Source organism: Phacochoerus africanus, chromosome 14 (assembly GCF_016906955.1).
Source record: "Phacochoerus africanus isolate WHEZ1 chromosome 14, ROS_Pafr_v1, whole genome shotgun sequence".
Taxonomy (NCBI): domain Eukaryota; kingdom Metazoa; phylum Chordata; class Mammalia; order Artiodactyla; family Suidae; genus Phacochoerus; species Phacochoerus africanus.
In genome coordinates, this window is record NC_062557.1 from 22,550,849 (window position 1) to 22,571,037 (window position 20,189).

General features: G+C 51.5%; 1 protein-coding gene across 3 annotated transcripts; it reads right to left on the reverse strand.

The window, feature by feature from the left end:
* Positions 1-1,416: 1,416 nt before the first annotated feature.
* GSDMA (gasdermin A) lies at positions 1,417-18,228 on the reverse strand. 3 transcript variants are annotated; one of them, XM_047758867.1, is made up of 12 exons: positions 18,107-18,228; positions 15,444-15,662; positions 15,097-15,277; positions 10,762-10,927; positions 9,564-9,660; positions 8,456-8,503; positions 7,535-7,561; positions 6,211-6,231; positions 5,632-5,786; positions 4,770-4,884; positions 2,780-2,853; positions 1,417-1,978 (listed from the first exon to the last, which is right to left on the reverse strand). In XM_047758867.1, exons 2-12 carry the CDS (start codon positions 15,655-15,657, stop codon positions 1,736-1,738), a joined length of 1,341 nt encoding a protein of 446 aa, XP_047614823.1. In that variant the 5' UTR covers positions 15,658-15,662; positions 18,107-18,228; the 3' UTR covers positions 1,417-1,735. The 3 variants fall into 3 exon arrangements, with proteins under 3 accessions (XP_047614823.1, XP_047614821.1, XP_047614822.1); XM_047758865.1 differs by lacking the exon at positions 18,107-18,228 and adding an exon at positions 16,922-17,052; XM_047758866.1 differs by lacking the exons at positions 7,535-7,561; positions 18,107-18,228 and adding an exon at positions 16,922-17,053.
* Positions 18,229-20,189: the final 1,961 nt, after the last annotated feature.

A 20,189-nucleotide genomic window follows, 5' to 3' on the forward strand; every position in this document is an offset into this window, starting at 1 on the left:
TTCGGCGCTTGGTCATGAATTCTTGGTGAGTGAGGGAACCAGCCTGGGCAGGGGGTGGTGAAGAAAGGGGAGCGTCTGACTCTTGAGGCCAAAAACCTTGGAAGAATTATTCCACCCAAAGGATTATTTTAAAAGAGATTGGTGAAAGATGTTAAAAACCAGCTTTAGGCAGAGGAGGCTTGCATGAACCCAGCAGTTTTACGAGACTGAATATCTATATTAACCTGTCCATATGTCAAGCCTTCAGACATCCCTTCCTCCTACAATCTCCCTGAATTGAAGGCAGAAGAAGAAAAGTTGAAATGAGAAGATAATATATTTTATTTTATTTTTATTTCATTTATTTTTTATTTTTTTTCAGAGCCACACCCAAGGCATATGGAAGTTCCCAGGCTAGGGGCTGAATCGGAGCTGCAGCTATCGGCCTACACCACAGTCACAGCAATGCGGGATCCGAGCCACATCTGTGACCTGCACCACAGCTTGAGGCAATGTTGGATCCTTAACCCACTGAATGAGGTCAGGGATTGAATCAGCATCCTCATGGATACTAGTCAGGTTCTTAACTGTTGAGGCAGAACAGGAACTCCAGTATATTTTCTTTTTTTATATTTTTTTCTTTTTTTTCCATTTCTTGGGCTGCTCCTGGGGCATATGGAGGTTTCCAGGCTAGGGGTCTCATCAGAGCTATAGCCGCCGGCCTAAGCCAGAGCCACAGAAACTCGAGATCCGAGCCACGTCTGCAACCTACACCACAGCTCACGGCAATGCTGGATTGTTAACACACTGAGCAAGGCCAGGGATCGAACCAGCAACCTCATGGTTCCTAGTCGGGTTCGTTAACCACTGAGCCCTGACGGGAACGCCTATGTTTTATTTTTTAAAGTTTTGGGTCAGTCTTATTCTTGGGTGCTATTGTTTTGGCTTATCTGCATTTTCCATTCAATAATCTTGGAAGTTTTCTTGCTCTTGTTTGGGGCTTGTCCCATGCATCTCTAGATCTTTGCCTTTTCCAGTCCCTCAAGTCCAGAGAACCCCAAAGCTTCCTCTTTGAAGACAAGCTGCTTTGATCATCTTCTGACTTTATAATCTGGATTCCACATTCTACACCCTCGTAGTTCTTTTCCAAGAGTGTTTGCTTGAGGATAGCCTAAGCATATTCATGTAAGTGTAATCTATATGTAGTATGATAATGTCTGGTTTTTTTTGGCACAAATTGATAATTTCCTTCTGATGGATTCTTTACAGAAACACACCAAGGAGTTCCCTGGTGGCTCAGTGGGTTAAGGATCTGGTGCTGTGACTGCTGTGGCACAAGTTTGATCCCTGGCCTGGGGACTTCTGCATGATGTGGGCATGGCCAAAAAAAAAAAAAAAAAAAGAAAAAAAAAAGAAAAAGAAACGCACCAAAAGTCACACCCAAAGTGAAATAATATGTTTCACCAATTCCAGTAGAGCTTCATTTTTGGCATCAGAAGTGAGAGGGCTTGGGATAGGAAATTATTTTTGGCTTTGCTGAAATGATTCATAGTTTCAAAAGTTTCCACTTTTAGAGGATTTAAGCCAGCGGGTGGGTTGTGGAGCCATAGGGGCAGGGGAGTACACAGAGTTGGACAAGTGGAAATTGGTTATCTTGGGTGATCAGCTAGGGTTTCCACCATCCTCAGCCTGGTGGCTCTGAAATGCCCTTGGGTGTTAGGACATGGCACAGTGAGGTAGGGAAGGGAACTGCAAATTAGGAGGCCTTGCTTAGTAGCTGCATGAGGGAGAGGCCAGCATAGAGGGCACAGAGATGGGGGAGAGTGTCTGGGTCCCACGTATACTGGGGGCCTGATCGCTGCACTTCCAGGCCACTCAGCCCCACGAGGGCCTCTGTGAGGGTCAGTTCCTCTTCCCCAAGGGAGGAAAGCAGCTCAGGTTGCAGGGGGAAAACACCTTCTTTATCCTGTAGGAAATTCTGTTCCATCGTGCTCTCCACCTGGAAGCCCAGAACCAAAAGAGCATGAAAAAGAAAGATCTGGAAACCTTTCTTCCTTCCTCCAAACTCATGAAAACCACAGAAAGAGGACTATCTTTCTCTTACTTTCACTCCTTTTGTTACGTTACATTGCAACTCCATCTGGGCCTTTTAACCACCCTGTACAGGGGGCACCCCATTTATTTTTAGACCCATTTTACAGAGGAGTGAATAGAGGCTGACTCAGATGTTCAGATTTGCTCATGTAGACAAAAAAAAAAAAAAAAAAAAGGAGTTCCCGTTGTGGCGCAGTGGAAACAAATCCGACCAGGAACCAAGAGATTGTGGGTTCGATCCCTGCCCTTGCTCAGTGGGTTAAGGATCCGGCGTTGCCGCGAGCTGTGGTGTAGGTTGCAGATTCGGCTCAGATCCTGCATTGCTATGGCTCTGGCGTAGGCCGGCGGCTACAGCTCCGATTCAACCCCTAGCCTGGGAGCCTCCGTATGCCGCAGGTGCAGCCCTAAAAAGACCAAAAAAAAAAAAAAAAGATTTGCTCATGTCACTCAGTTGGGAATAAACCAAGCCAGAATTTTCTGTTTCTTCGGCCAGGATCAGGCTGAAAGACCCAGGTGATGGCCCCGAAATGCACTCTTCTACCCCTAGTTGCAAAAGAACGAAGAGGAAGCAACATGGAGAGAAATGAGAAGTGGTCATGAGCTCTTGGGATGAGGCAGAGGCCCAGCAAGACTGTTCTGTCTGTCATTAGGCTTAATTGTATCTTTCCCTTCAAACTCTCCCCCCACATCTGCCATTTTTGCTCACCAACTTTAGCTGCACCGGTAGGATGTTCTTCTCCATGGATTTTACTAGAAGCTTCTGTTGGGCTTCACTTAGCTCTGGAGAAAAAAAAAGGCAGAGAAAGAGATGTGTGGTGTTGGTCCAAATGGGTGTACTTCCAGAATTTCAGTGTTAATTGAGTCATACATTCATCCAGGCCTGCTCCGTGCCAGGCACCTTTGCTGGGTGTGTTAGATAAAAAATCATCCTCCCTTCACTGGAGAACTTCCAGTCTTGTGGGGAAGACAAAGAAATGTTCGATTACAATGTAGGCTCTCTTACGGGAGCGTAGTGGAGGGGTCTACTTTGGTCTTGGTGCTTGAGGGCAGGTTTCCGAAGGAACAAGCACCTCAGCTTCCATGTGAAGGACTAGAGAGTTTTTCTTTTTCACTTTTTTTTTTTTGTGTGTGTGTGTCTTTTTTTTTTGCCATTTCTTGGGCCGCTCCCGTGGCATATGGAGGTTCCCAGGCTAGGGGTCTAATCGGAGCTGAGCTGCCAGCCTATGCCAGAGCCACAGCAATGTGGGATCCGAGCCGCGTCTGCGACCTGCACCACAGCTCACGGCAACGCCGGATCGTTAACCCACTGAGCAAGGGCAGGGATCGAACCTGCAACCTTATTGTTCCTAGTCGGATTCGTTAACCACTGCGCCATGATGGGAACTCCACTTTTTTGCTTTTTTTAAGGGCTGCACCTGAGGCGTATGGAAGTTCACAGGCTAGGGGTCGAATCAGAGCTACAGCTGCTGGCCTACGCCACAGCCACAGCAACATGGCATCTGAACTGTGTCTGCGACCTACTCCACAGCTCATGGCAGTGCCGGATCCCTGACCCACTGAGCAAGGCCAGGGATCGAACCCACATCCTCACGGATATTAGTTGGATTCGTTTCCGCGGCACCATAACAGGAACTCCCCCGAGAGTTTTTCAAAGTTGGCGAATGCTTTTTGCAGAGGGAAAATGAGAATTCAGGGGCAAGATCAGAAGGTATTATCCTCAAATTAAAGCTAACAGACATCAGAGTTCCCACTGTGGCTCAGCAGGTTAAGAGCTCAACATAGAGTTGTAAGTATGCAGGTTTGATCCCTGGCCTCGCTTAGTGGATTAAGGACCTGGTGTTGTCATAAGCTGTGATGTAGGTCTCAGAGGCACCTTGGACCTAGTGTTGCTCTGGCTATGGTACAGGCCTGTAGCTGCAGCTCCGATTCGACCACTAGCCTGGGAACTCCCAAATGCCACAGGTACGTTGTAAGAAAAAAAAAAAAAAGCTAACAGGTATTGATATAAAAATGATGAATAGGAGTTCCTTGGTGGCTCATCAGGTTAAGGAGCTGGCGTTGTCACTGCTGTGGCTGAGGTCACTCCTGTGGCGCAGGTTTGATCCCTGGCCCAGAAACTTCTGCATGCCCTGGGCTTGGTCCAAAAAATGATGAGCTTAGCTAAGATGCCAAAGGTTGTGACTGATCGAACTAGGGTTATGTCCCAACCTCTTGGCAAGATGAGGCTGTGGGGACCAAGTGAATCCTTAGGAATGAAACCAGTTTTGAAAGATGTGGGGAGTTCTCGTCGTGGAACAGCAGAAACGAATCCGACTAGGAATCATGAGGTTTTGGGTTCGACCCCTGGCCTCGCTCAGTGGGTTAAGGATCCCGTGTTGCCGTGAGCTATGGTGTAGGTCGCAGACGCGGCTTCGATCCAGCGTTGCTGTGGCTCTGGTGTAGGCCGGCGGCTATAGCTCCGATTCAACCCCTAGCCTGGGATCCTCCATCTGCCACGGGTGCGGCCTTAAAAAGACAAAAGACAAACACAAAAAGAAAAGAAAGATGTGGATGTAAACTACTTACCTGTGACATAATTTGCCCAGCATGTATGGATTTACTCATTCATTCATTCATTCATTCATTTGGGAATTCACTTAGTGACCCATTCCCACCACTGAAAAGGCAAGTGAATGAAGCGCTCACTCCCCGCTTACCTGTTAGAGCGCCAAGGAAGTAGAGGACCGCACCCATAGCCTCCTTTGATAGTAGGACATCTTTTGGGAGGGCCTTCAGCGTCACTTCACGCCCTTTGTCTAGAGCCCCTTCTAGCTGTGGGGAGAGATGGGTGACAAAGATGACACGGGTAAAAGACCCAGCCCAGTGCCTGGCACATAGCAACTGCTTGAGATGTTAACTATTTGTATTTCCTCATTTCTTTCTCTCTCTCTCTTTTTTTTAGGGCCATACCTGCAGCATACGGAGGTTCCCAGGCTGGGGGTCAAATCCGAGCTGCAGCTGCCGGCCTATGTCACAGCCACAGCAATGTGGATCTGAGCCGCATCTGCAACCTATACCATAGCTCACGGCAACGCCGGATCCCTAACCCACTGAGCAAAGCCAAGGATCAAACCCGAGTTCTCATGGATACTAGTTGGGTTTGTTACGGCTGAGCTACTACGGGAACTCCATTTCCTCATTTCTTTTCCATGCTATCAAATCCTGAAATGGATTGGACTCCTGAGTTCCTTGATTGCTGTGCCTTGGAGTTGAGAAAGGGGAGGTTGAGCCCCCTTCCAATGAGGGTCTGGCTGGCCCTCTGCCTGCCTTCTGTTCATCTGGAGGGAGCATGTGTTTTGGGGGAATCTGCACAGGTTTGCCTTTCTCCAAGGGGGCACAGGGAGCAGTGGCGCCTGGCAGCCTGTGGGTGGGGTGGGGTAGGCACTTGACCACCCTCGGGGACCCTGGCCACTGACCACTTCTGCCAGATCTGCCAGCTCTGCACCGGCTGCGCCACCCACAGGCACGTCTACCGAAAGCCTTCTGCCTGCACCCACCACCCTTCCAACGGGGCCTCACTGTGAGCTCCAGGTCTTGTAGCTCCTTTTTCTTCCCGAGGAGTTTGCTGAGGGAGCAGAGCAGGGAGCTCCTTCCTCTTGGGCTCAGCTTCTCCACTTCCCGGGTCTCCCTTTCAACCTCTTCTTTTAATGTCCTGAAGTCCTCGTGTACCTCCCCTGTGGGCACAGTAGACATGGCACCCTCCTCATCAGTTCAATCCCCACTCTCCCTGCAGGCCTCCTTCCCGCAGTCCAACTCAGGGCCCCGGGCTCTGCTCTTGGCTGGAGACTGGCCTCTGTCTCTCTCTCTCTTTTTTTTTTTTCTGTATTTTCAGGGCCACACCCAGGGTATATGGAAGTTTGAATCGGAGCTGATTAAATCCAGGGGCATGTGGGTGGATCAGGACAGATTGATCCTTGGCCTGATCCTCTGGGGGCCTGGCATCCTAGGAAAACGTCCAGCCCCCTTTAGAAAGACTGGCTTTCTGGAAGTGGCTCCAGCCCCAGCACCCGGGACTCAGCATTTGTCCTCCCCTCCCTTCAACCCCTCCCTCCATGGCCTTCCTTGCCAAAATCTGGGGAGAAACACAAAATTCCTTACCAACATCAGATGCCTGGATAACTGAGGGGAAAAAAAAAATCAATTAGAATGTAATCCTCCAAAACAGTAGCTGTACCCAGGGGATGAGACAGGAATGGAGGGGGTTAGGAAATATATCCTGTCTCCTGGGGTATCCCAGCCTTCTTTATTTTATTTTATTTATTTTTTTTAGGGCCATACCTGAGGTATATGGATGTTCCCAGGCTAGGGGTCAAATCAGGCTGCAGATGCCAGCCTACACCACAGCCACAGCAATGTGGGATCCGAGCCTCATCTTTGGCCTACACCACAGCTCATGGCAACACTGGATCCTTAACCTACTGAGCGAGGCCAGGGATTGGACCTATATTCTCACAGATCCTAGTCGGGTTCGTTAACCAGTGAGTCACCACAGGAACTCCCTCTCCCAGCCTTCTTAAGGACACTCCTGTTCCATTCATGGAGGCAGGAATAGAGCAGCAGCAAAGCTAATAGGTTATGAAAGGGGGCACCTGGATTGGGTTGTCATCACTGAGACTCAGCAGCTCCCATCCTGGGTGCCAGGTGGCCGAGATGCAGCCAGAAGAGTAACAGGTTATAGGGAGTTCCCGTCATGGTACAGCAGAAACAAATCTGACTAGGAACCATGAGGTGGCGGGTTCGATCCCTGGCCTCGATCAGTGGGTGAAGGATCCAGCGTTGCCATGACCTGTGGTTTAGGGCGCAGATGAGGTTTGGATCCCGCATTGCTGTGGCTGGGGTGTAGGCCATCGGCTACAGCTCTGATTAGACTCCTAGCCTGGGAACTTCCATATGCTGCAGGTGCAGCCCTGAAAAGGCCAAAAAAAAAAAAAAAAAGAGTAACAGGTTATAGTTACTAAGGCCTTGAGGACAGAGATGGGAGGGCTCAGACCACCCGGGCCTCTTTTCCAAGACTTTCCCCTTCCTCTGCTTTTTCCTAAGCTATTGGCATTCATGCCACAGTTCAGAGACCATAGTTTGCTAAGATCTGCTCTGCCACGTTCCTGGTCAGTCCCAGAGAGAAGGGAAGAAAAAAATTGGAGTTTTAAAACTGTCAAGAGGTGGTCCCGTCGTGGCTCAGCAGAAACGAATATGACTGGTATCCATGAGGACGCAGGTTCAATCCCTGGCCTCGTTCAGTGGGTTAAGGATCTGGTGTTGCTGTGGCTGTGGTGTGGGCTGGTGGCTACAGCTTCAATTTAACCCCTAGCCTGGGAATCTCCGTATGCTGCGGGCGTGGCCCTGAAAAGACCGAAAAATAAAAATATAAAAATAAAAATAAAACTGTCAAGAAAGTTGCAGTAGAAGGACAGGAAGCACTTACGGGTGAACTTCTCCTCTTCTGGCCTTTCTGAAGACAGAAACAATGTGCACATGTCAGCAGAAAACCTCTTTGTGCCTTTTTATCTAGAGCAGTTATCAAGGCAGCTTAATCAGTGATCGATTTTATTTTATTTTATTTTATTTTTTGCTTTTTAGGGTGGCATCTGAGGCATGAGGAAGTTCCCAGGCTAGGGGTCGAATTGGAGCTGCAGCTGACGGCGTAGGCTACAGCCATAGCAATGCCGGATCCTTAACCCACTGAGCGAGGCCAGGGATAGAACCTGCATCTTCATGGATGCTAGCTGGATGCCTTACCACTGAGCCACAGTGGGAACCCCTTCTCAGCGATCATTATAATCATTATAAAAACAGGATGATGTTAGCTCATCCGCCCCTATAATCTGGGAACAGGCATTGTCTCCAGGTCTTATTTCTGCTTTCCTTCCTTTGGGTCTCTCTGTTTCTCTGTCTCTCTTGGGCATATTTATACGCCTCTATCTGCCTTTCCGGAAGTTGAGGATAAATACTTTTCTTCTTCTTTTTTCCTTTTTAGGGCACACCTACAGCATATGGACATTCCAGGCTAGGGGCTGAGTTGGAGCGGCAGCTGCCAGCCTACACCACAGCCACAGCAACGGGGATCTGAGCCACACTTATGCCTCAGCACATGGCAATGCCGGATCCTTAACCCATTAAGCAAGGCCAGCGATTGAACCCACATCCTCATGGATACTAGTCCGGTTCTTAACCCACCGTGCCACCATGGGAACTCTGGGGATCAATATTTTTAGGGACTTGGGAAACAAAACCAGGGGGCTCCCTGGAGGATTGTGGTATACTCTATCGGAGGGGGCAGGCTTTCAGCAGATAATGTCAGGGGTAGGGGAGAAGATGTGCAGAGCAAGGAAACAATTTCACTTACCTCCAGGAGGGAAGGTTTGCATGTTATCGTTGCAGATATGCGGAATATCTGTAAGGAGCAGGAGAAGGGAGGGCAGGACTCTTAACAGCAGCCCCACTTTTCCTTGTCTAGTCTCAAGCCCTCGGGCTCTGCTAAGGGCTAGGGTCGTGCCCTTGAACGCCTTAGAATCCCTTGCTCCTCCTCTGTTGCTGGAAGTAATCTTTTCTTCCTCTGTAAATCCTTTCCTATGATAACACTATTTTCTTCCTTTTCTTTCTTTCTCTTTCTTTCTTTTTTTCTTTCTTTCTTTCTTTCTTTCTTTTTTTCTTTTTCTTCCTTCCTTCCTTCCTTTCTTTCTTTCCCTCCCTCCCTCCCTCCCTCCCTTCCTTCCTCTCTCTCTCTCTCTCTTTCTTTTTGCTTTTTAGGGCTGTGCCTGCAGCATACGGAAATTCCCAGGTTAGGGGTCCAATCAGAGCTACAGCTGCCCACCTGCCTATACTATAGCCACAGCAATGCTGTGGTACCCGAGCCATGTCTGCAGCCTACACTGCAGCTCTCAGCAATGTCAGATCCTTTAACCCACTGAGCGAGGCCAGGGGTCCAACCCATGTCCTCATGGATACTAGTTGTGTGCCTTACCACTGAGCCATGATAGGAACTCAGATACCACTATTTTCTACCTTGCATTCTAGTATTGGGGTCTGCATCTGTTTCCTCCATCAACCACAGACTTCTCTTTTTTGGCCTTGCCTGTGGCATGCGGGTGTTCCCAGGTCCAGGGATTAAACCTGCACCCCAGCAACAACCCAAGCCACAGCAGTGACAACACTGATCCTTAACCTGCTGAGCCACCAGGGAACTCCCCCCACAGACATCCTGAGGGCAAAGTCTGTGCTTGCTCATCTTGGCACTCCCCTCCCCCCGCTGACCCAGTGCCTAGCCCTCAGGAGGTGCTCAGAACCTGGGAGTTCCTCACTCTCTCTCCAGAGCAGCCCCAGCAGTGCTGTCTCTGGCAGCTGGACCACAGTACAGTACCCTTCACTCATTCCCTGACATTGCTGCAAGGGGGGACCAGGATGCCCTAGCAGTGGTGCAGGGAGGTCTTGCCTTGAGGGGAGAACATGCTTACCCCACTCATCTCTGCCTTTGACCACCAGCTGTCGCACTCGAAAGGCCAGGATGCAGCCCTTGGGGATGGTCACAGCCTCCTTGTGGTTTATGGATCCCTAGGACAAGACAAGGAGGATTTGTGATTCTGCAGAGATCCTAAGGGCGAGACATTGGGAGCAAGGGGCTAGGAGGCCAGGGGAGGGCCAGGCCCGAGAGCCTTTGGGGAGATAAGAAGTTGGGGACGCTTCGGCGGTGTCCTTGATTGCCTTCCCCCTAGAGGAGTGAGCTTCAGTGCTCTTCTGCTCGTTTCCGCTGCTCATCCCATAACGACCTGTTTCTCTCTTCCTGGTTCAGACCCACGAGGGAACTGGGCAGACCTGCTCCATCTGCTGCCTGTCCATCCCTGCCTCACTTTAGAGCGTCCATCCAGGCCCTGGTTCCTTCTTCCTCTTCAGTGTCTGTCCCATCCTCACCTCCTTCAGGAAGCTTCCATGACTAAGCCCTACTCCTGTTTCCACTCATCCTTTGAATATTTATATACTACAGATAGAGGTATGTAAAGCATTGCTTGTTTACAGTGAATTCGCCACGCCTACGCTCTCTGGCCTTGAACCTCTGTCGCCTTCATGGGACCGAGCACTTTCTGAGAGCAAGGATGTCTCTGCTGTGGATGGGGGTCGGTGCGAGGGAACACCCGTGACTGGGAGTTTCTTGTTCCCTGATATGTTCCCGTGGCATCGGGCACAGGGGTCTACCCACCTGGGTGCCATTGACCAGAGAGAGGATCTCTTTCTGGCCAACTGGGGTCTGGAAGTGGAAAAGCGGGAAGAAGGAGTGGGTCCTTTTTTTTTTAATTTTTATTTATTTTTTTGTCTTTTTGCCATTTCTAGGGCCGCTTTTGTGGCATATGGAGGTTCCCAGGCTAGGGGTCGAATCGGAGCTGTAGCCACCGGCCTATGCCAGAGCCACAGCAACGCGGGATCCGAGCCGTGTCTGCGACCTACACTATAGCTCATGGCAATGCTGGATCCTTAACCCACTGAACAAGGCCAGGGATCGAACTCGCAACCTCATGGTTCCTCGTTGGATTCATTAACCACTGAGCCGCGATGGGAACTCCCAGTGGGTCCTTTTCAGTGTCCTGCATGGACACTGATCGGGCAAAGTCAGGGCAGCCTCTGGGACAGGCTGTGTGTGTGTCTATCTGTGAATCAAACCTGTAGCCCCAGCGGGGCGAAGAATGGGAGGGAGAAGCAGCCCTCCGCCTTGCCAGCCCTCTGCAGAGTGACCTCCTGCACCGTCTCCACCACCTCCATCACCACATACAGGTTCTCTCCTCGACTTTGCATCTCCTTGAGGAACGGGTGCTCGGCCATCAGCTTCCTGCGGCAGGAGATTCATGAGGGCACCATTTGAGAGCATCTTCTCATCTGGGCCATGCCCTTCCCTTTTCGCCCGTCCTCCCCAGGAGCGAGGCATGGCGGGGGCAGGGGAAGCGCGAGGACTCTGCAGTAAGACTCTGGTTGAAACCCAGCTCCGCCGCTCACGGGCAGGGCAGCTTCCCTGAGGCTGGGTTGCCTCATCTATAAAGTGAGGTCGGAGTTCCCGTCGTGGCCCAGTGGTAACAAACCCGACTAGTATCCCTGAGGATGCGGGTTCAATCCCTGGCCTCACTCAGTGGGTTATGGATCCAGCATTGCCATGAGCTGCGGTGTCGGTCACAGAGGAGGCTTGGATTCCTTGTGGCTGTGGCTGTGTAGGCTGGCAGCTGTAGCTCTGATTTGACTCCTACCCTGGGAACTTCCAAATGCCATGGGTGTGGCCCTAAAAAAGACACACACACACACACACAATTATAGTTGATTTACAATGTTGGGCCAATTTTTGCTGTACAGCAAAGTGACCCAGCCATACATACATACATATATATATATATTCCTTTTCTTTTCTTTCTTTCTTTTTTTTTTTTGCCATTTCTTGGGCCGCTCCCGCGGCATATGGAGATTCCCAGGCTAGGAGTCCAATCGGAGCTGTAGCCACCGGCCTACGCCAGAGCCACAGCAATGCAGGATCCGAGCTGCGTCTGCAACCAACACCACAGCTCATGGCAACACCGGATCCTTCACCCACTGAGCAAGGCCAGGGATCAAACCCGAAACCTCATGGTTCTTAGTCAGATTCGTTAACCACTGTGCCACGACGGGAACTCCCATCATGGTCTATCCCAAGAGACTGGATATAGTTCCCTGTGCTGTACAGTAGGACCTCATTGCTTATCCATTCTGAATGTAATAGTTTGCATCTACCAACCCCAGACTCCCGCTATGTCCCATTTCCTCCTCCTCCCCCTTGGCAACCACAAGTCTGTCCTCCTTTATCTGTAAGTCTATTTCTGTTTTGTACATAAGTTCGTTTGTCCCATGTTTTAGATTCCACATAAGTGATATCATATGATATTTGTCTTTCTCTTTCTGACTTCACTTAGTATGAGAATCTCTAGTGGCATCCATGTTGCTGCAAATGGCATTATTTCGTTCTTTTTTATGGCTGAGTAGTATTCCCTTGTATGTATGGACATGGTTGATTCTTGTTCCCTTGGGCTCCCCTTCCTTTCCTCTTTGTTCTCGGACCCATTCATCTCTCCTGGGGTCTTTCTTCTCCCTCTTACCCTTTCTCTTGCTATCAACCCCAGTTCCTCCTCTCCACTTGTTTAGGTACATAAACACATTCTTGGATATTACTGCCCCCTCAAGTCATCATTCTATTTCCTTCCTTCACTTCCGTGGCACATATCTCAAAAGATATGCCTCACTGCCAACTCCTAAATTCTTTAGGCTTTTTTTTTTGGCCACGCGCATGTTCCCGAGTTAAGGATTGAACCCAAGCCACAGCAGCAACCCAAGACACAGCACTGACCACACGGGATCCTTTACTTGCTGAGCCACCAGGGAACTCCTACAACACGATACTCTGATATCCACATACACAGGGAAATGATGACTGCCATCCAGCTAATCAACACATCCCTCGTCTCACAGAGGCACTTTGACAAGACCCTCTCCCTCACCCTGCGATCAGTTGTCAAGGCCATCCCTTTTGTCACCCCAGAGGCTTTGCATCCCTTCTGCTCTTTTCCTTTCCGCCTACTCTTCCCACTCATTCTGCATCTCTCATGGGTAGTGCAACACAGCCTTGCCTGGTCTGGCTGCTCCACACCCCTGTCCCTCATCCTCTGACATGCTTCACCGTCTGGCCAGATTAATCATGACACAGCGTCATCAGGGTCTCCTCGGTGCCTACGGCATAGTTCCATCTCCTTGATCAGGCGCCTGGTCCTCCAGGATCTGGGCCCTCCCGACATCTCTCCCTTGTTCCACTCGTACCTCCTCTGCTCCTGCAAACAGGCTCCTCATGGTCCCTGTGGGTTTTGAGATGTCTCACCTGTGGGTTTTGTTTTGTTTTGTTTTGTTTTGTTTTTTGGTCTTTTTGCCATTTCTACTCCCGCGGCATATGGAGGTTCCTAGGCTAGGGGTTGAATCGGAGCTGTAGCTGCCGGCCTACACCAGAGCCACAGCAACTTGGGATCCGAACCATGTCTGCAGCCTACACCACAGTTCACAGCAACACCGGATCCTTCACCCACTGAGCAAGGCCAGGGATCAAACCTGCAACCTCATGGTTCTTAGTTGGATTCGTTAACCACTGAGCCACGACGGGAACTCCTCACCTGTGTGCTTTTGTAATGCCATTCTCCTAGCCCTGCTTGTCCATTTCTTTTCTTTTCTTTTTGTTTCTTTTCCTTCCTTCCTTCTCTTTCTATCTTTCCTTTCTTCTCTTTCTTTTTTGTCTTTCTAGGGCCGCACCCACGGCATATGGAGGTTCCCAGGCTAGGGGTCTAATCGGAGCTGTAGCTACCAGTCTACGCCACAGCCACAGCCACAGCAATGCTGGATCCTTAACCCACTGAGCGAGGCCAGGGATCGAACCCACAACCTCATGGTTCCTAGTCAGATTCATTTCCACTGCGCCATGACGGGAACTCCTCTTTCTTTTTTTCCTTCCTTCCTTCCTTCTTCCCCTCTCTCCCTCCCTTGCTTCCTCCCTCCCTTCCTTCCTTCCTCTGTCTTTTTATGGCTACACCTGCAGCATATGGAAGTTCCCAGACTAAAGGATCAATCGGAGCTGCAGCTGCTGGCCTATGCCACAGCCACGGCAATGCCAGCTCAGAGCTGCACCTGCAACTTATGCCACTGCTTGCAGCAATGCAGGATCTGTAACTCACGGAGCAAGGCCAGGGATTGAACCTGCATCCTCATGGATACTGATCAGGTTCTTAACCCTCTGAGCCACAACAGGAACTCCCGCTTGTCCAATTTCCACTCATCTTTCAAGGCCTAGGTCACGGGCTGCCTCCTCTGTGAAGTCTGTCTTCGTTTCCCCAGACAGAAGTCCCCTTGACCTGCCAGAAAACTCAGCCACAGCCCTCCTGGGGCATTTATCACATCTTGCCTTAGCTTATGGTTACCATATATTTTCATATTTCCTATATATTTACTCTATACTATATATTTCGCCCCCCAGTCCGAGAACACGCGGGTCTTGGACAAAGATGTTCCTGCACCGCCCAGCACCTCGGAGGCGCTTTGCACTCAGGGCGGCTGCAGATGTTTATGCCTCAAGGCCCAGCCCTTCCTTCCTGCCTCCCCAGCCCTCACCTCCTTTCAACCACTGCTTAACTACTTAAAAGTCACTTCACCTGTAAAGCGAAACAGCTGAGGAGCCCAGCACAGATGTGGCATCTGCCACGCCCCTGGCTCTGCTGGGGTAGCCTTCCCAGGGCTGCTCGGTGTGGGTGTGGAGCTGGGCGAGGGCTTCCTTTACGGGAGCAGAATGCTATGCTCAAGACCCCTCCCCTGGTAGTGTATTTCATGGAGTCTGAGGGTAGGAAGGAACCTTAGGGACTTTCATGTAACACCATCAGGGAAGAAAACTGAAGTCTAAAGAAAACAGGAGTTCCCACTGTGGCTCAGTGGGTTAAGAACCCAACAGAGTCTCTGGGAGGAGGCAGGTTCAATCCCTGGCCTTGCTCAGTGGGTTGAGGATCTCGTGTTGTCACCAGCTGTGGCAGAGGTCACAGATGCAGCTCAGGCCTGGTATGGCTGTGGCTGTGATGGAGGCTGGTAGCTGCAGCTCTGATTCGACCCCTTGCCTGGGAACTTCCCTATGCCGTAAAAACAAAAGCAAACAAAACACTGAAGTCCCAAGAGGAGAAGTGACCTTTCTAAGGTCACACAACACGTCAGTGTGAACACATCATCTTTGTGTGTGTGATAATGGGGAGCTGGCACTGGAGGGGGTGGAGCGATGGGTGTGGGGTGAGGCAGTGGTTAGGAAATGGCCTGGATGCACCCACAGGCTGGGAAGGTCATCTTCAAGAGGTCCCCCGAGGTGACCACATAGGAAGGTCCTCGCCCTTTAACTCAGGGGCCGAAGTACCCTTTCCACGCCCCGCTCCCCCTACCCCAGTAGCCCTGCGCCTTGCCCAGTCTCACCTCTCCTGGTGCAAGGTCTCCAGAGCCTTGGGGGCCACACTGAGTGTCTGGACCTCCAGCGTGCTGTTCTGGGACAGCCCCGCCGTCCCCGTCACCTTGACTGTCTTGGGCACGTCCACCTCTCCCTCCACTCGGGCATCCAGCATATTCTTAAAGCTGAAGTTCCCAGAGTCTGTTGGGTCTGCGGGAGGGAGAAGAGCAGGGAGCTGGGCGGGGAGGCCCCCCTGTTCCCCGCCTCCTGCGGGAACGTTGGGCTGGAGGACTCCTAACCTAGGAAGAGGGAGCTTTGGGTCCTCCTCGTCGCCTGGTCCCCTCCCTCGGTCCCCAAGCCACGGCCAGAGGCTGACCTGAAGGTGAGCTGCCGGGTTCAAGCACATCCAGGAGGGTGTAGTCGGTGCGGATGTACCGGGCTCCCCAGAAAAGCGTGCTCTTCCTCTTCCTCAGCACCAGGCAGAAGGGGTGGAAGCGCCTGAAGTCTATGAGGCTGTCCAGGGGTGTCAGGTCCCCCCGAGGGTTTAGTTGTCTGGCCAGGGCCCGGGTGACATTTTCAAACATGGTCATTGTCTCTGTGGGGGGAGGGAGACCGGTGTGTGACAAGGTGGGAGAGCAGAGCCTCCTCTGTGGAAAGAAGTCGCCAGGCTCTGGGGGAGGGGGTGCCCCTAAAAACGCCTGGATTCTTGGAACATCAGGCCTGAAAGGAACCAGAGGCTCTTCTGTTGTTTTTTTTTTTTTTTTTTCTCCTCTTCTCTAAGGGCTGCACCCAAAATGTGTGGAAGTTCCCAGGTGAGGGGTCGAATCGGAGCTGTAGCCACCAGCCTACACCACAGCCACAGCCACACCAGGTCCGAGCTGCATCTGTGACCTACGCTGCGGCTTGTGGCAATGCCGGATTCTTAACTCACTGAGTGAGGCCAGGGATCAAACCTGCATCCTCATGGATACTAGTCAGGCTCTTAACTCACTGAGTTACAGAGGAAACTCCAGGGGTCTCCTTTTTGTGATGAGGAAATGAGGACTTAAAAGCTAAAACCGGGAGTTCCCGTCATGGCGCAGTGGTTAACGAATCCGACTAGGAACCATGAGGTTGCGGGTTCAATCCCTGCCCTTGCTCAGTGGGTTAACGATCCGGCGTTGCTGTGAGCTGTGGTGTAGGTTGCAGACGCGGCTCGGATCCAGCGTTGCTGTGGCCCTGGCGTAGGCCAGCGGCTTCAGCTCCGATGAGACCCCTCGTCTGGGAACCTCCAAATGCCGTGGGAGCGGCCCAAGAAATGGCAAAAAGACAAAAACAAAAAACAAAACAAAAAAAAGCTAAAACCGTTCACACTAGAGACACACCCCCCCTTTGCTCCGTCAAGGGCTCTTTTCTCCCTCCCCACTCACCTTCTTCATGGACATGGAGCCTGCCTGGAGCATTTCATTAGCTGTGGTGGGAAAGCTGCTCTCACACAGCTAAGTCCACCTTGTCCCCCCCAGAGACTGTGACAGCCAGGACCCCGGGAGTCTGAGGGAGGGAGGCGGCCATCATGGGTGGGAGGCAGTGCTGTTTTGCCCAGCTGCCTCTTCCTTGGGTGGGGGGGTCACCTCCCTGTACCCTTACCTCCCTTGTGCCCCCCTGGCTCAGAGGGTAGACCCACCTCCCTCCAGGCACCGCCCAACAGAACCAGGCACTCTGATGCTCTTTGCCTTTGCTCCTCTGCTTGTAGTACCTCCCTCCCCATCTGAAGAATCCCTACTCATCCTTCAAGACTCACTTCCAGTCATTCCTCTGGGACTCCTCCCCCTCCCCCTCAGGCAGCTGGTGACTCCCGAAACGCTGTGTACATACCTCTCCGAACACCTGTCGCCTCCTGTTGCTGTGATCTGATCACCTGAGTCTCGCCTACTCGACTCGACCGTGACTTCCCAGAGGGCAGGAAGTGGGTCTTAATCATCTCTGAGGCCTCAGCTTGGAGTTCCCGTCATGGCTCAGTGGTTACTGAAGCCGACTAATATCCATGAGGATGCAGGTTTGATCTCTGGCCTCGCTCAGTGGGTTAAGGATCTGGTGTTGCCATGAGCTGTGGTGTAGGTCATAGATGTGGCTTGGATCCAGCATTGCTGTGGCTGTGGTATAGGCTGGCAACTGCAGCTCTGATTTGACCCCTAGCCTGTGAACCTCCATATGCTGCAGGTGTGGCCCTAAAAGGACCAAAAAAAACAAAAACAAAAACAAAAAAGAATCCGACTACAGCAGCTCAGGCCGTTGAGTAAGCACAGGTTTGATTCCAGGCTCGGCACAGTGGGGTAAATTTCCTGTGTCGCTGAAGCTGTGACATGGGTCACAGCTATGGCTTGGATTCAATCCCTGGCCCAGGAGCTTCCATATGCCATGGGTGCAGCCATAAATTAAAAAACAAAACAAAACAAAACAAGACAAAAAACCATCAAGGGAATGAATGAATGGGGCCCTGGGAGCCTGGGGGACATAAGCTAGGGTGAGAGGGTCCTGGAGAGCGTGGAACCTGCAAGAGCTTGAGGTTCACAGTCTCCGTCTTTGAGCTTCAAGCCGAGGTGCTCTGGCTGGGCAGCCAGCTGGCATAGCTGGATCGCCCCAGGGGTGGAAGAGGTCATGCCAGCAGGCCTGGAACCACCTCACGCCCCTTGTGGGCACCTCATAGCGTCAGGGAAGCTGGAGGCACATGCACAGGTTCACGGGGCTGTTCTGCCAACCACACAAGCTTCAGTGTGCTTCCTGCACCCTGATTCCTGGGACGGCCAGATGGGATGGGACAACTTCCTGGGCAGCTGGATGCAGCTGGGAAGGGCTCAGGCGACTGCTGTATGATCTTCAGAGAAGCGCTCACCTCTCCAGAGCCACTGCTCCCTTTTCTCCCCGAGGCTGGTCAAGGTTCCTACCGAACTGGGCTCTCCCGGTCTCCTAGGCCCTTCTTGTTCCACTCATGTTCGTGTTCATTCCAAGAACACCCCCCCCCCCCCCGCTGTCATCAAGCCCTTACCAGGGAGCTCTTACCAGGGTGCTCGGTCTGGTCCAGCAGCTGGGTCTGTGGCTGCGAGAATGGCTCTCCCTCACCAGGACCGGCTGCTCCTTTATGCCTCCGTGGAGGCAAGGATGGAGGCTTCCGGGGACCCCGCCTGCCCCGGTGACCCCACCCCTCTCCTGCTCCACTTCCGGGAGAACAGCATCAACCTGTTCCACGCGGGCGCTGCCCCAGGCCCTGGGCCCTGGCCTCCTGAGGGCTGAGGGGGTGGGTCAGGTGCTGCCAGGCAGGTGCCAGCGTGGGTGGGGGAGCCAAGGCTGAAGGAGAGGTGGCCATGGAGGCTTGGCTTGATGGGCTGAGAGGAGAGGAAAGAAGGCACCTTGGAGGGGGCTCAGAGAGAGGCAGCGGGGTTGGGGTGTGTGTGTGTGCGTGTGCGCGCGCGCGTGCATGTGTAGACGGGGAAGGCTTCTCTCTTCCGCTGTCACGGTCATTAGGAAGCATCTAGGATTCATGATGAGGTCTTGCGGGCGTGACGTGGGCGTAAGAAATCCTGTGTGTCTTCCCACCGCAGCAGCAGGCAGCACAGCTGAGAAGTTGTTCTCCCATCTTTCCGCGTGTCGGCCCGCGTATGACCACGCAGCCCATGTGGCTTGGCTCCAGGCACATATTCGCATGTCTGTTTAGCAGAGATGGAGCGAGATCACATGGTTCCTGTTGTCTCCTGTTCAGCGTCTCTGCTGCTTCTGGAGCAGCGTACATACACACCCGTATCCCTAGGCAAAGGCATGGCAGAGTCAGTGGAAAAGCCCAATGCACCCATCTGCCGTGGCAATTCACATATGTCATCATCTCAGGTCTTGCTCTTATTTTTTTAATTTAATATTACTATTATTATTTTTCTTTTAAAGGCACCAGTGGCACATGGAGGTTCCCAGCCTAGGGGTCCAATTGGAGCTACAGCTGCCAGCCTACGCCACAGCCACAGCAACACCAGATCTGAGCCGCGTCTCCGACCTCCACCACAGCTCATGACAATGCCAGATCCTTAAGCCACTGAAGGAGGCCGGGGATCGAACCTGCAACCTCATGGTTCCTAGTCAGATTCATTTCTGCTGCGCCACAACCGGAACGCCTCTTTTTATTTCATTTATTTATTTTTTACAATGATTTTTATTGTTTCCATTCCAGCTGGTTTACAGTGTTCTGTCAATTTTCTGCTGTACAACAAAGTGACCCAGTGGCACATACATATATACATTCTTTTTCTCACATTATCCTCCGTCATAAGTGACTAGATATAGTTTATCTTTCATTTTTAAATTGAAAGAGTTGATTTACAATGCGGTGTTGGTATTAGGTGATGAGCAAAATCATTCAGTTATGAATGACAGTATATACACATATGTCCATATTCTTTTTCATATTCTTTTCCATTATGGTTTAGTACAGGTTATTGAATATACTTCCCTGTGCTCTACAAAAAGACCTTGTTATTTATATATTTTATTTTATTTTATTATTTATTTTTTTTATGGCCGCACCCGCAGCATATGGAAGTTCCCAGGCTAGGGATGGAATCCGAGCTGTAGCCACCGGCCTACACCACAGCCACATCAACGCCCCATCCGAGCTGCATCTGTGACCTATGCTGCAGCTTGTGTCAACGCCAGTTTCTTAACCCACTGAGAGAGGCCAGGGATCGAACCTGCATCCTCATGGATACTCTGTCGGGTTCTTAACCCACCGAGCCACAGTCAGAACTCTAGGGGTCTTTGTTTTGTGATGAGGACATGAGGCCTTGAAAGCTGAATCAGCTCACCCTAGAGACACACCTCCCCTTTCTTTTTTTTTCCTTTGCTCTCCAGGGCCACACCCGTAGCATATGGAGGTTCCCAGGCTAGGGGTCTGATCAGAGCTACGGCTGCCGGCCTATAGCAGAGCCACAGCAACGCAGGATCCGAGCCATGTCTTCCACATACACCACAGCTCACGGCAACACTGGATCCTTAAACCACCGAGGGAGGCCAGGGATCGAACCCGCAACCTCATGGTTCCTAGTCGGACTCACCTCCCGCTGCGCCACGATGGGAACTCCCCATCTCCCCTTTCTTTGTC

Coding starts and splice junctions, on each gene's coding strand:
- GSDMA (XM_047758865.1), bottom strand. CDS start 17,027: ATGATTAAGACCCACTTCCTGCCCTCTGGGAAGTCACGGTCGAGTCGA. Junction 8,504..9,563: donor CAAAGGCAGAGATGAGTGGG/GTAAGCATGTTC, acceptor TGCTCCTTACAG/ATATTCCGCATATCTGCAAC. Junction 7,562..8,455: donor GCAAACCTTCCCTCCTGGAG/GTAAGTGAAATT, acceptor TTCTGTCTTCAG/AAAGGCCAGAAGAGGAGAAG.